Raw genomic sequence first — 12034 nt, forward strand, 5'->3', positions numbered from 1 at the left:
TCAAATTTTTGGGTGCACTATCACTTTAAATGTCTCCAATACTATGTCCCAGTATTTTTTTTTTTTTTTAAATATTTTTGTTTGACATTCTCTGATTCTGGTGTCTTGTGTGCTACTTATTACTTATAGCCGGTATAACTTTATGCTGAATATAGAAGTATGTTTCTAGAACGTAGGTAAATCGTTTTTGAATACCTTATTTGTAACTATTTATGATGAACTGTGTACCCATGAGCTTTATTTCTACATCCATATCTAATGGATCAAATCTTTTATTATGCAGACACTAAAGGAGAAATATGTAGGCTATGTATCCAAAAGGGATATACATTTTAATTATGTGAAAATATTTGATAAAATATTAATCAAAAACAAAAACAAAAATAAAAAAATTTGAAATCACTCAATGTCATAATAGAACTGCTTGTTCAGTTTATTTGCATGTTCGACTATCATACACATTCATAAGTCTCTCTGTACTGTAACACAAACATATGCTTTACACACATTCACAGAAGTGTTCATCATAGACATACAGCAAGCTCCATCAATGACCTCTTCTAAGTAGTGCACAAAGATTAAAGTAGCTCATGTGATGAAGAAAAAAAATGTTAAAATCTCAACACACAAAAGTCAATAACATGGCACAGTTAATTTGAATGTATAAAGAATGTTCAAGCACATTTTAAAGTGCACCTTGTTGGTAATGTACAGCATATAACCCTAGTGTTTTGACTTCAGTGAACAAATATTCTGCTCTCCTGCTCACTGTGTAAAATTAGAAGGAAAAAATGAAAGCTGTATTAGATTGTGTCAGTAAAATGTGACTGGTCATTCCTCGAACAGTTTAAAGAGCAATTATTTGTTTTCTGCTCATCGCTATTATGTCTGTCACTAAAAGTTCAGCAGGGAATAGAATTAGCGTGCTTGCTGCTTTTGACAGCTTAATGAAAATAAGAGGGGGAAAACAACAATGCTGGTAATTACAGCCCAATGCAGACCAAATAAAATGCTTGAAATGTCTTGTCTTTACAAATATGTGATATAATGTTAGTTGACAACATCCCATTTAGTAGCGTGAAGACGGGTTTGTTGGGTGACAGCTAATTATGCTGCTAATTAGGCATGAACACAACACTTATAGAGGTGGAAATGATGACACAATATCCCAAAACGTCACATTGTGTGATGGTGGTGTTTGTGAATAAGTAACCTGTTATTTCGTCTGAATTAACAGAGGTGTATGTGTTTGTTCAGTTAGTTTCTTATAAAACTGACCTGAAAGTGACAAACATATCGGTGGTGAACTTATGTTTCCTAACATCCATTGAAAACAGAGACATTTTATTGTAAGAAATATTTAGGATGTTCATCCTGCTGAATATAATACAACATGAAGCACTGTACATTTAATTCCACTGACCTTAGTCAGTCATATTAATCTTCCAAAAATGAAAAATGTTTGAGGCAGATGTACAGTCCAATAGCATGTATTATTTTAAGGTGCTATGTCATATCTAGTTAAACCTTTTTTTTCTTGTGAGTCATTTATTCAAAAACAGTAAACCCATTGAACTGTACATCTGTCCCTCAAAGCCTTGTTCTCATTTCTGAAAAAAAAAAAAAAAAACATAACATTAAAAATGATGTCTATCTTGACTAAGGTTACTGCAGGGTCAAAGACCCTGCAATGAAAAGTGTTTATTCCAGTGCAAACTCTACATGTTTACGCTCAAAACATTATGACTGATGAAAAGAATTAATGTTTCTGTGTCTAAGATGATATGTGCTTGATAGTACATTTAATCAAAAAGTAGTTTTAGTGACGGTAACTTTGGTGTTAGGTATCTTGATTGCCTTGAATCGTGATGTGGAGAAATACTGAAGTTAGACTGTTATCATGAGTTTGGATATTTTGCTCACTATTGCTACAATATACATGTGCAAGCATTCACTAACATGGCATAGTCATTGTAAACAGTAGATACAGCCATGAAGTGATAATATAGTATATTTATATATGTATTTAGAATTTAATTCACACATTTAAATATATACTGTACAATGCACAAATGTCCCCTCTCAAATTAAACGAATCAAAACTCTTAAAATCAAGAGCAACAGCTAGGCTGTGGCACCCAATAGGGAGCTTAGACCAGTGGTTTTTAATCCTGGTCCTGGGCTCCCACTGCTTTTGTGCGTCTCCCTTATTTAGCACACCTGATTCAATGAGACAATGTACAGAGCGGTGGGTCCCCAGGACCAGGATTGAAAACCACTGGCTTAGACAACCACTTCCATCTCTCTGAAATGAGATTTTCCTTTGTAAACAGGTGCAGCTTTATGCAGAGCACAAAATAAAATATTTAATTCACTTTTAAGACAAGGAGGAAATACAGTGTATCTGTTCACGCTTTGACAGCCGCCGAAAAACTACTAAGAGCTCAAAACAAGGCAATTGTAATGCCTGTTATGCCTCGGTTTGCTTGAGCTGGCAGCACTGGAGAAGCTGAATCCTGCCTTGTAATACAAAAACAGATATTGTACATAATGTAAAGCTATTTCACACTGGTAAGGTGGGTTGTTTTTTTTGTTTTCCCAAGAAAAGCTTAGGCATAGAAAATGAGCTCTGGAATTTGACCGCCTTGCACTCCTGTGCCATTTGTACTGTCTGAAGAACACTGAAACTGGAAGGTCACCTTCCCACACTGAACTTCCGTCATACCCTCTTGTCCAAAATAACTCAATTCGTTTCCGTCCAGAACCACGCTTGCCGTATAGAAAGTGTCAGGCTCGATCTGAACCGGATACTCGAACCAAACCGGGAAGGTGTTGCTCGATCCATCTGAGAAGTACTTGCTAAGATTGGTTCCCAGAACCACTCCCTGTCGTTTGAGCTCAATCTTGGCGGTGTACTCAGCAGATCCGCAGCTCGATCCATAGAGCCCGAAACCAGCGATAAACACTCGCTTGTCGACAGCAAACTGAATGCTGTCGCAGCGTCCGCGATAACGCCATTGGTTGCTGCGGTAGGCGCACGACTGGAAGCGATGGCACTTCTGTGGCGTCAATCCCTTACGAGGTTGGCAGGCAAACTGCAGCTCAGGTTTCTTAGCCGCCGTGTACCATAAAAAAATGTCATTGGTCTCGTTTAGCGTTAACACTCCTGATTGCGCAGCGCCGTTCGCGAAATCATCAAGACCCATGGTTGGGATACGGATCAGGTAGACGGCTTGCCCGAGTACCTTACGTTTGTTGTCGATACTTGTGTTCATCTCCCTCCGCTGACATTCGGCCTCCGCCCAGCTTAGTGCCGCTTCAAACACTACAATCTCCTTAGCGTTCAGAGTCTCCCGTCGGAGGATGCTCTCCAAGGTCTGAGCGTCAATGTCACAAAAGCCCTCGGATTTAAGTGCCAGCTCAGCTTGAGCGTCAATGACTTCCCAGCAGCGTTGCGTTAGGTCTGGCTCTTCAAACAGACAGCTCTGAGATAGAAGAATGCATGCATTCTTTGCACTCAAACTTGTTTCCAAGAAGTTGACACAAGCCCGTGCCAGGTGCGGGACTATGTACTTTTTGGCTGCGTATAACGTTGCCAATACGGTGTCGGCACTCAAGTCTATTTCGTCACAGTAAATGTACCTGAGTAACAGAAAAGAAATAAGGTTAGCTGTGTTGTACATCATCTGCCGCAGTCATTCAAAATAGATGTAGTCCTTTAGGATGCATTGTCACCTGCTATTACTGGCCCAGCGAGAAGCTACTATTTTATGATGTGCTACCAGCGTGAATCACAATGTGTTTTTGGTCAAAGATGTACTGGAAATACTATCTTTTGCAACACCACTTCATAACAAAAAGTACTATTCTGACAATAGCCAACACTTTGGTTGTGTCCTTGAGACAAACAGACGTTTGGCTAAATTGATGATGCATACTGCAAATCTAATATTGTGTCCTGTAATGCATTTTGGACTAGAAGTCATAACCTATACAGAAGCAGCATAATGCACACAATGTTCAATATGTGTTTTCTGCAAGCAGAAACAACATGTATAAAATTTACACTTCTTTAGGAGAGTGGGGGAGGATGGATGAAAGACGCGCTGGGAGAGAGAACAAAAATCTCTCCCGAGATGGAAGGAGGGAGAGATGAGCTAGCACAAGAGGAGAGAGAGAAAGTGGAGAACACAGAAGGACTCTCAAGAGAGATGGGTAAGCATGAGTTAAGACCTATCAGATCTTCTGTCATGGTCCTAAGCCCCTCTGAGAGGCAGACATGCTAAGCTCACTTCATTATTTATTTTCTTCTTGTTTAAGCTGGAGTTCTATTCAACATTTAAGCATCTAGTGCCATTAGTGTGCAGAGTTCACCCTGATACATACAAAAGACTTTGGGAATGAGCCACAGCAGTTTTGGAGATATAGCACCAACCCACTTTGTGACACTCTGTGACTCCTGTGAGTGGCACTAAAAGCATATTTGGTTTTATCTGTAACAGATAAATCTGAAATCTGGCAACGTTTTATTATGATGGTTGTTGTATATTTCATGGCAGTTCAGAAATAAAATGTCCAAAGAGTGGCACTAAAAGGTTAGTGCTCTATTGCATTTGAAAACAATGTACTGCCTATACTAAAGCTACAATAACATAAGCAAACATGGTTTAAAAATAATACATTTGCTAAAGCAACAATGCCATTTTAGCCATTTTATTTTCACAAGACCAGTTAGACCAGTGGATAGCCAACTTGAGCAAGCTAGAAGAAGAACTTAAAGGATTAGTTCCCTTCCAGAATAAAAATTTCCTGATGATTTACTTACCCCCATGTCATCCAAGATGTTTATGTCTATCTTTCTGTAGTCATAAAGAAATAGTTTGAGGAAAACATTTCAGGATGTCTCTCCATATAGTGGACTTCTATGGTGCCCCCGAGTTTGAACTTCCAAAATGCAGTTTCAATGCCGCTTCAAAGGGCTCTAAATGATCCCTAGTGAAAACTTATCTAGTGAAACGATTGATTATTTTCTTAAAATATTGACAATTTCTATACTTTTTAACCTTAAATGCTAGTCTTGTCTAGCTCTGCGTGAACTGTGTGTATTCCGGTTCAAGACAGTTAGGGTAGGTTGAAAAAGTCCCATCTCATTTTCTCCTTTATCTTCAAAATCGTCTTACATAGCGGCAGAAGTACCGACCCAGTGTTTAAGTGAACGTACAAAGAAAATCAAACGCTTTTTACAAAAAAATAAATAAATAAAACACTGACGTAGGACAATTTTGAAGTTGGAGAAGAAAATTAGATGGGAGTAATTCGACATACCATAACTGTCATGAACCGGAATACACAGAGCTAGACAAGATGAGCATTTGAGATTAAAAAGTATATAAATTGTAATTATTTTGCTGGATAAGACCCTTCTTCCTCGGCTGGGATTGTTTAGAGCCCTTTGAAGCTGCATTTAAACTGCATTTTGAAAGTTCAAACTCAAGGGGCACCATTAAAGTCCACTATATGGAGAGAAATCCATAAAGTCCTCTTGACGACTGAAGAAAGAAAGACATGAACATCTTGGATGACAAGTGGGTGAGTAAATTATCTGTACATTTTTGTTCTGGAAGTGAACTTCTTTTCGTTTTTGAGGAAAACATTCCAGGATTTTTATGTGTATAGTGGATTGTCCAAAGTCCAAATTGCAGTTTCAATGCAGCTTCAATGAGCTCTCCACAATCCCACCTGAGGAATAAGAATCTTATCTAGCGAAATGGTCATTTTCTAAAAAAAAAAAATAATAATAATAATTATACACTTTTTAACCACAAATGCTCGTCTTGCACTAGCTCTGCAATGCGCTTCCGTGACTTTGCATTACATAGTCACTTTGGAAAAGTCGCGTGTGGTTCGTTCTGTGTACTCTGGATCAAAAAGGTAGGATAGCGTGAAAAACTCCATCTTATTTTTTCCTCCAACTTTAAAATCACCAGACAACGTTGTCTTACCTTTTTTTGGGCAGTTGACTTCATTTGCACGTTCACTTTGTATAGACTGGGTCAGTACTTCTGCCTACGTCACATGTGACCTTTCCAACGTGACTACATAATGCTAGTGCAAGATGAGCATTTGTGGTTAAAAATGATAGAAATTTGTATTTTTTTTGGAAAATGACATTGTTTGCTAGATAAGACCCTTATTCCTTGACTGAAATCAGGTAGAGCCTTTTGAAGCAGCACTGAAACTGCACTTCAACATGTTGGATCTTCAACATGTTGGCTTCCATTGAAGTCCACTATATGGAGAAAAATCCTGAAATGTTTTTCTCCAAAACCTTAATTTATTTTCGAGTGAAGAAAGAAAGGCATGAACGTCTTGAATGACAGGTGGGTGAATAAATTATCAGGAAATTTTTATTCTCAAAGTGAACTAGTCCTTTAAACCAGCTTAGGTTTGAGATAAGGTGAAGTTAACTAAGAATAAATTATGCCCAGTGATACTATTTATTCCCATGTGCTTTGTGCACATTTAGCATCTGATTCAGGTTAACAGGGCAAATGCTCTGTGCATTAGCACCTGATTAAACTGAATTGTGTGTGGTTAAGAAAAGTAAATGCAGGTTTTTGTGCTATAGGTGATGCAACTGCCCTATTAAGTCATGCTGAGGAGTTTTTTTTTTTAAACTTAAATTATCTGAATTAAGTACTCTATTCAAAATGACATTTAAGAAGTCAAATGAAACTATTTGATATCTTCAGTGTATTCAAATGAAGCTAATTGCACAGTCGATTTCAATCAGAAAAGACTTATTCCAAAGGCCATATCGCTTTTAATGGTCTTGAACTGTTGGCTGTAAAGAAATTACATGTCGGTGTAGTCGATTAACCCTCTGGAAGAAGTCCAGAGAGGAGTATTTAGATCAGAGAGAGCAATTTTCTTCACTCCTTCACTCACACTGTGCTTAATTGAAAACAATAATAACTAAATAATCTCTACAGAAAGACAATTAATGGTTTAACCAGACAGATGAGAAAAGGGTCAGCAGCACAGGCCTGATGGACAAGGTACAATTATATAAGGAGACTTACTTCAGCATAGCCAGAAAGGCAGGAGGTTCCACATCAGGGATACGGATCTCATCCTTGTCCTCTGCCAACTCTCCATAGAACATGGCATGGAAAACTGAGCTTCCCACAGCAAGGACATACTAATGAGAAAATTAAAAGAAGTGTTAGTCAAATATCATAAGGATAAACAGTTTACATCACTTTCTTTTAAATAATTACCAGGTTAATACCAAGTTTAAGTGCAAACCTATAAAATCAGCTTTCTATTGAAGGACACCTGTGGTGTAGATGGAAAAGGTTTTAGCTATTGTTCAGTCTCTACTTTTCCAAAGTGACCTATTTTTTATGACCTGACACTAAAGTCGTTTTATGTCTCTCCTTGCTTTAACAAAAAACCCTGATTATTCCCCTCACACTTCTCAAAAGAACTTTCCAGGTGGCAGGTGGTGGTTTCATATAATCGTCTCTAAATTACATACAACCCATACAATGACACATTCTTACTTACAAACCTGAATCAGAAAGGCACAGCTAGCAATCTTTAAATCCTCACAAGTTGCCCTTCAGGTTTTCTTTCTTCTGAGTCGATTGCATTGTAAAGGTAACGCTTGGCTGTTTTAAATTTCGGCTTGATCCCATTCCCCTGGAGTCATTTGAGCGTGAAGTACACGCAAAATTTCACCCACAAAGACCAATGCTTAATTACGGCTGTAATTTCCCCTTGGGTTTACAAGACACGTGAGTGCCATTCGTGTGAATGGCATTTGCCTTTCCCTCCGAAGCAAAGAGTGTTTCACAATGGTGTGACAGTGGCTGCTGGAGCTAAAAGTTATCTCGCTGATGCTAATGGGCGCACGTAGTTAATGATGAAATCAGAGGCCAACACAGCATTGCAGATGCATTATATAACATGAGCAGAAGTGAATATTTACAATTCACTCTCACACTGATGAATCATTTCCATTTAGCAAACTTAATTTTGGCCTTTTAAGGAAAGGTGTGTTTTTCTCCTTCAGGATTTGTCATATGAAAAGCCCATAACAAATATACTGTAACTAAAAGGAACATCAAATAAATGCTGAGAGCAATTTTGCAAAGGAAGCCTTTCCTAGAAGCAAACATAACCTTCTCAAATAAAAATGATAATGCATATCTGAACGCCAGCCAAATGGACATCATAAAAAAGGTGCTCTGTAATAACTCTTTCATGGCCCATTGCAATATTGGCTGTGGCCATGCAGCAAAGCAATACAATGCCCTTGCTTAAGTGTGCTTTATAAAGCGTCACATATCAGCCGAACACAGCTTTCAATTCTGCCCTCTTAAATGGATAAAAGATGAGTCATGCCTGAATTGTAGGCACCAGATTAGCCCTGTCTTTTAAAATAAAGTCTGAGAGTCACACGAGAACGGGTTTAAATGGGGTTTTGGTGCAGTTAAAATTGGCCAGAGGTTAAAAAATAATAATAATGCCAATCTAATGGTCCCCATGAAAATTTTAAGCAATTGTTTGGAAAGCTGCTAGTTTTGAAATGGACACAGTGGAAGATCTCTAAAGGTTTTTACTTAGTGGAGATCAGTTAGATCAGGGGTTTTCAAACTTATTATGTGGAGAACATTTAATTCACTTCAAATGTTTAATGCATTTGCGTAGTGATTTGTCAAATCAAATGTTTAGTTCTCTCTCTCAATATTAAAAAAATAGTCATGATTAATTTCACGATTTATCATTTAATAATGTTAAATACAAATATAAAAATGTAAACAGGCTAAATGTATACATTTAGTTTTAATTAATTATGTTATTTATTTATTTATTTTTTTTTTTTATTGAAAAATGTATTTGAAAATTAGATGGTTTTGTGTGGTCCAAGTCTGATGATGTTTCACTTGACCAAGAACCAATTAAGCAGTTTACTGAGGAAAAACCTATATCCACTGTGTGTATAAATATCACAACTTTAGTCACATATATGTGACCCTGGACAACAAAACCAGTCATAAGGGTCAATTTTGTGAAAGTGAGTTATATCTGAATAAATAAGCTTGTTAGGACAGGACAATATTTGGCCAAAATACAACTATTTGAAAATCTGGAATCTGAGCGTGCAAAAAAATCAAATTATTGAGAAAATCACCAAATGTTGTCCAAATGAAGTTCTTAGCAATGCATATTACTAATCAGAAATTAAGTTTTGATATATTTATGGTAGAAAATTTACAAAATGTCTTCATGGAACATGATCTTTACTTAATATCCTATCCCATGATTTTTGGCATAAAAGAAAAATCGGTAACTTTCACCCATACTATGTATTTTTGGCTATTGCTACAACTGTACCGGCTTAAGACTGGTTTTGTTGTCCAGGGTCACATGTTCATAAATGCTTTTGTACAGTTCTTCGACCACACACTCTGATTAATTAATACAGCACAAAACCAGCATGAAACTAAGCAAAAGACTCTTTGTTAAAAGACAGACATCTCCCCACTGCCTTCTGCCTGATTTTCATCAATAATTGAGGAGCGTCTCAGAAAGGCACATGGGTGGCTAGACTGAAAACAAGAGAAAGAATTTAGCTGTCATTAGCGACAGCAGTGAAGCACGTCTCTTCTAAAAAAAACCTAAAGCTGTTGTCTGGTACTTCTGGATAGTGCAGATCAGGAGGTCTTACCTTGTGTCCCGGGAGCCTCTGAGTTCCTCCGGACTGACCGACAACAAAGTGAACATCAGCCATCAGTTCGTTATTGAACATCACAGCATTTCTGCAGAGAAGATTGCAGAGAATGATTTTAGACTGAGAAACATTCCTTCAATGTATAGAAATGTTGAATCACTGACTTTCTATCAGACCTAAAGAAATGATCATATAACATAAAATCATGAGACACTAATCAGCTCTTTTATTTGGAGACAGAAAAGCTACATCTTGTTAATTCTGAACAGAATTTGTACTTTAGCAGCACTTCACGTACAGAATAATTACACACTTCTTTCTCAGGAAAATCCCTGGCTGCTGTCAATGGGAGTCCACAATGGTATCTTCCTCATGTATTATTGGGGTCCAGGCCACATAGGAGCAGTAGGTAAACAAGGAACGCTGTTCCGGAGTGACTACAAAGCCAGGTCTGAGAGCGCACATTTGTTTTGGCCGGCATGGGGCTTTCCCATGACGACAAAGTAAATATTACCCTTTGACAGAGAGCAAAGCCATGCATATAAAACAAAACTTGTTCCTTTCTTTTGCCTCGTCTGGGACAATGCATACTGGGCGGAACAGAGACGACAACTATGCAAATGGACGACTTAACATTTCAGAATATTCTCAAACAGTCTCAGAGATGTTTAATAACATTCCAGCAGTGACATCCAACGGCCAAACCTGAACCTGCTGCACATTTTCTTACAAATATTTAGTAAGTGTCAAAAGTCTGAATCCATTAGTGAAAATGCTCCAGTTAAAAAATAGTTTAAATTATTTTTTTAAAATAATTAATACATTTATTACTGATAATAATGTTTTTATTATTATTATTATTATTATTATTTTAGTTCAAGCACAGCAGCATGAGCTCCTAAAGTTTTTCAGCATGATTTGAGAGTGTGACTGTCTGAAAATTCACATGATACTGTGAATGTCACAAATGTGCTTAATAGGGCAGAACATTTCTTCAATTAAATTTTCAAAACCTAAAATTTCTTACTTTCAGGTTTAAATGTGCTCTTAGACTTTTGCACTCCACTGTATTAGATATCTCGGTATAAATGCTCTGCGTAGCTTTTAACCGTACCACTCTCTCGTCTCCCTCTCCAAACACATTTGAGGTTGACCTACCTCTCCCTGATCGTGGAGTACAGACCCTGCCAGTTGCAGCATTGGATAGTGTTGTTGTTGTTCAAGTTCTGCTGCTGGTATTGCTGCACGGTGGTGGCCGACGCCGGCTTCTTCGTGGGGAAGATCTCAGCTGCCATCTTCTTCTTCTTCTTGGTTTTCAAGGTGATGATCTCATAGCACACAGGGGGCAGCTTGGACGAGCTGCTGGGACTCCCCTTTTTGGAGCCTTTACTGGACTTGCTCTTAACTGACTCTGGAAGCATCAATAAGAACGTCAGACATTTCATGTTCCTTCCCTTGGCATCCACCATGAGTGTGTTCACCTGCAGAGCAGTGGAAAAGCATGCAGAGAAGATGTTGGGAAGGAAAGGAAGGATCTGAGAGAGGTGACGACTTGTGGAGAGGGTGAGGGGCCCCCAGAAGCAGAGCAATTAACTGAAACACAGAAGAAAAAAGGAAAGAAAGAAAGAAAAATCCACTTCTAATCTTCACCTTCTGAGAGCAAACTGTCAGGGAATATGATCTCCTTCCTCCGCCAGAAGATTAAAGTCAATTCGGCGGCTGACTTTTCTGTCCTTTGCTTCTAGTTTGATCCGCTGGTGGACAGCAGAGATGAGTCTCCATAACTGTGCCGCTAGATAAACGTCCTTTTTTGAATGTCTTCTCTCTCTCCTTCAGTATCTGTGACAGTCCCAGATTTAATGCTCCTGCAGTGGTTCAGAAGCAGCTAGTTCACGCTGTCTCTCTCTCTCCTCCTGACACTGACACACACACACATCAACACACATACACGGAGCTCTGCAGGATTCGCTTGCCGTGGACCTGCGCTCTGACGTGTGTTTTGCTGACTGTGGGGGCTGAATGGACGGATGGAGCGGAGAGAGTAACCCCCTACCGATGGAAGCCAGACATCCCCCACAGCCCAACCAATAAGCACTCTCGAGAGCCGTGATTGGCTGCAGCCACCATGCGCAGCACCTACTAGAATATGCTAAGACCTCTTTGATTAAAGTGCCAGCCCCTTTCCCCTTAGAATGATGCATTCTGATCTTCAGCATCTCTCTAAGCAGCCTATTGTTGATTAATATTTATAACATAATAGAAGTCATGAAATATAAAGAGTGCAAAGGAAATGGG

At 38.5% G+C, this 12034-nt stretch overlaps 1 protein-coding gene across 3 annotated transcripts; it reads right to left on the reverse strand.

Moving 5' to 3' along the window:
* Positions 1–412: 412 nt before the first annotated feature.
* btbd3b (BTB (POZ) domain containing 3b) lies at positions 413–11782 on the reverse strand. Of its 3 annotated transcripts, none has more exons than XM_051126552.1 (5): positions 11390–11782; positions 10898–11150; positions 9737–9827; positions 7083–7201; positions 413–3642 (listed from the first exon to the last, which is right to left on the reverse strand). In XM_051126552.1, the coding sequence occupies exons 2-5, from the start codon at positions 11032–11034 to the stop codon at positions 2610–2612; spliced, it is 1380 nt and encodes a 459-aa protein (XP_050982509.1). In that variant the 5' UTR covers positions 11035–11150; positions 11390–11782; the 3' UTR covers positions 413–2609. The 3 variants fall into 3 exon arrangements, with proteins under 3 accessions (XP_050982509.1, XP_050982508.1, XP_050982510.1); XM_051126551.1 differs by having other exon boundaries at positions 10898–11220; XM_051126553.1 differs by lacking the exons at positions 10898–11150; positions 11390–11782 and adding an exon at positions 10038–10410.
* Positions 11783–12034: the final 252 nt, after the last annotated feature.

This window comes from Labeo rohita, chromosome 13 (genome assembly GCF_022985175.1).
Source record: "Labeo rohita strain BAU-BD-2019 chromosome 13, IGBB_LRoh.1.0, whole genome shotgun sequence".
NCBI classification, from domain to species: domain Eukaryota; kingdom Metazoa; phylum Chordata; class Actinopteri; order Cypriniformes; family Cyprinidae; genus Labeo; species Labeo rohita.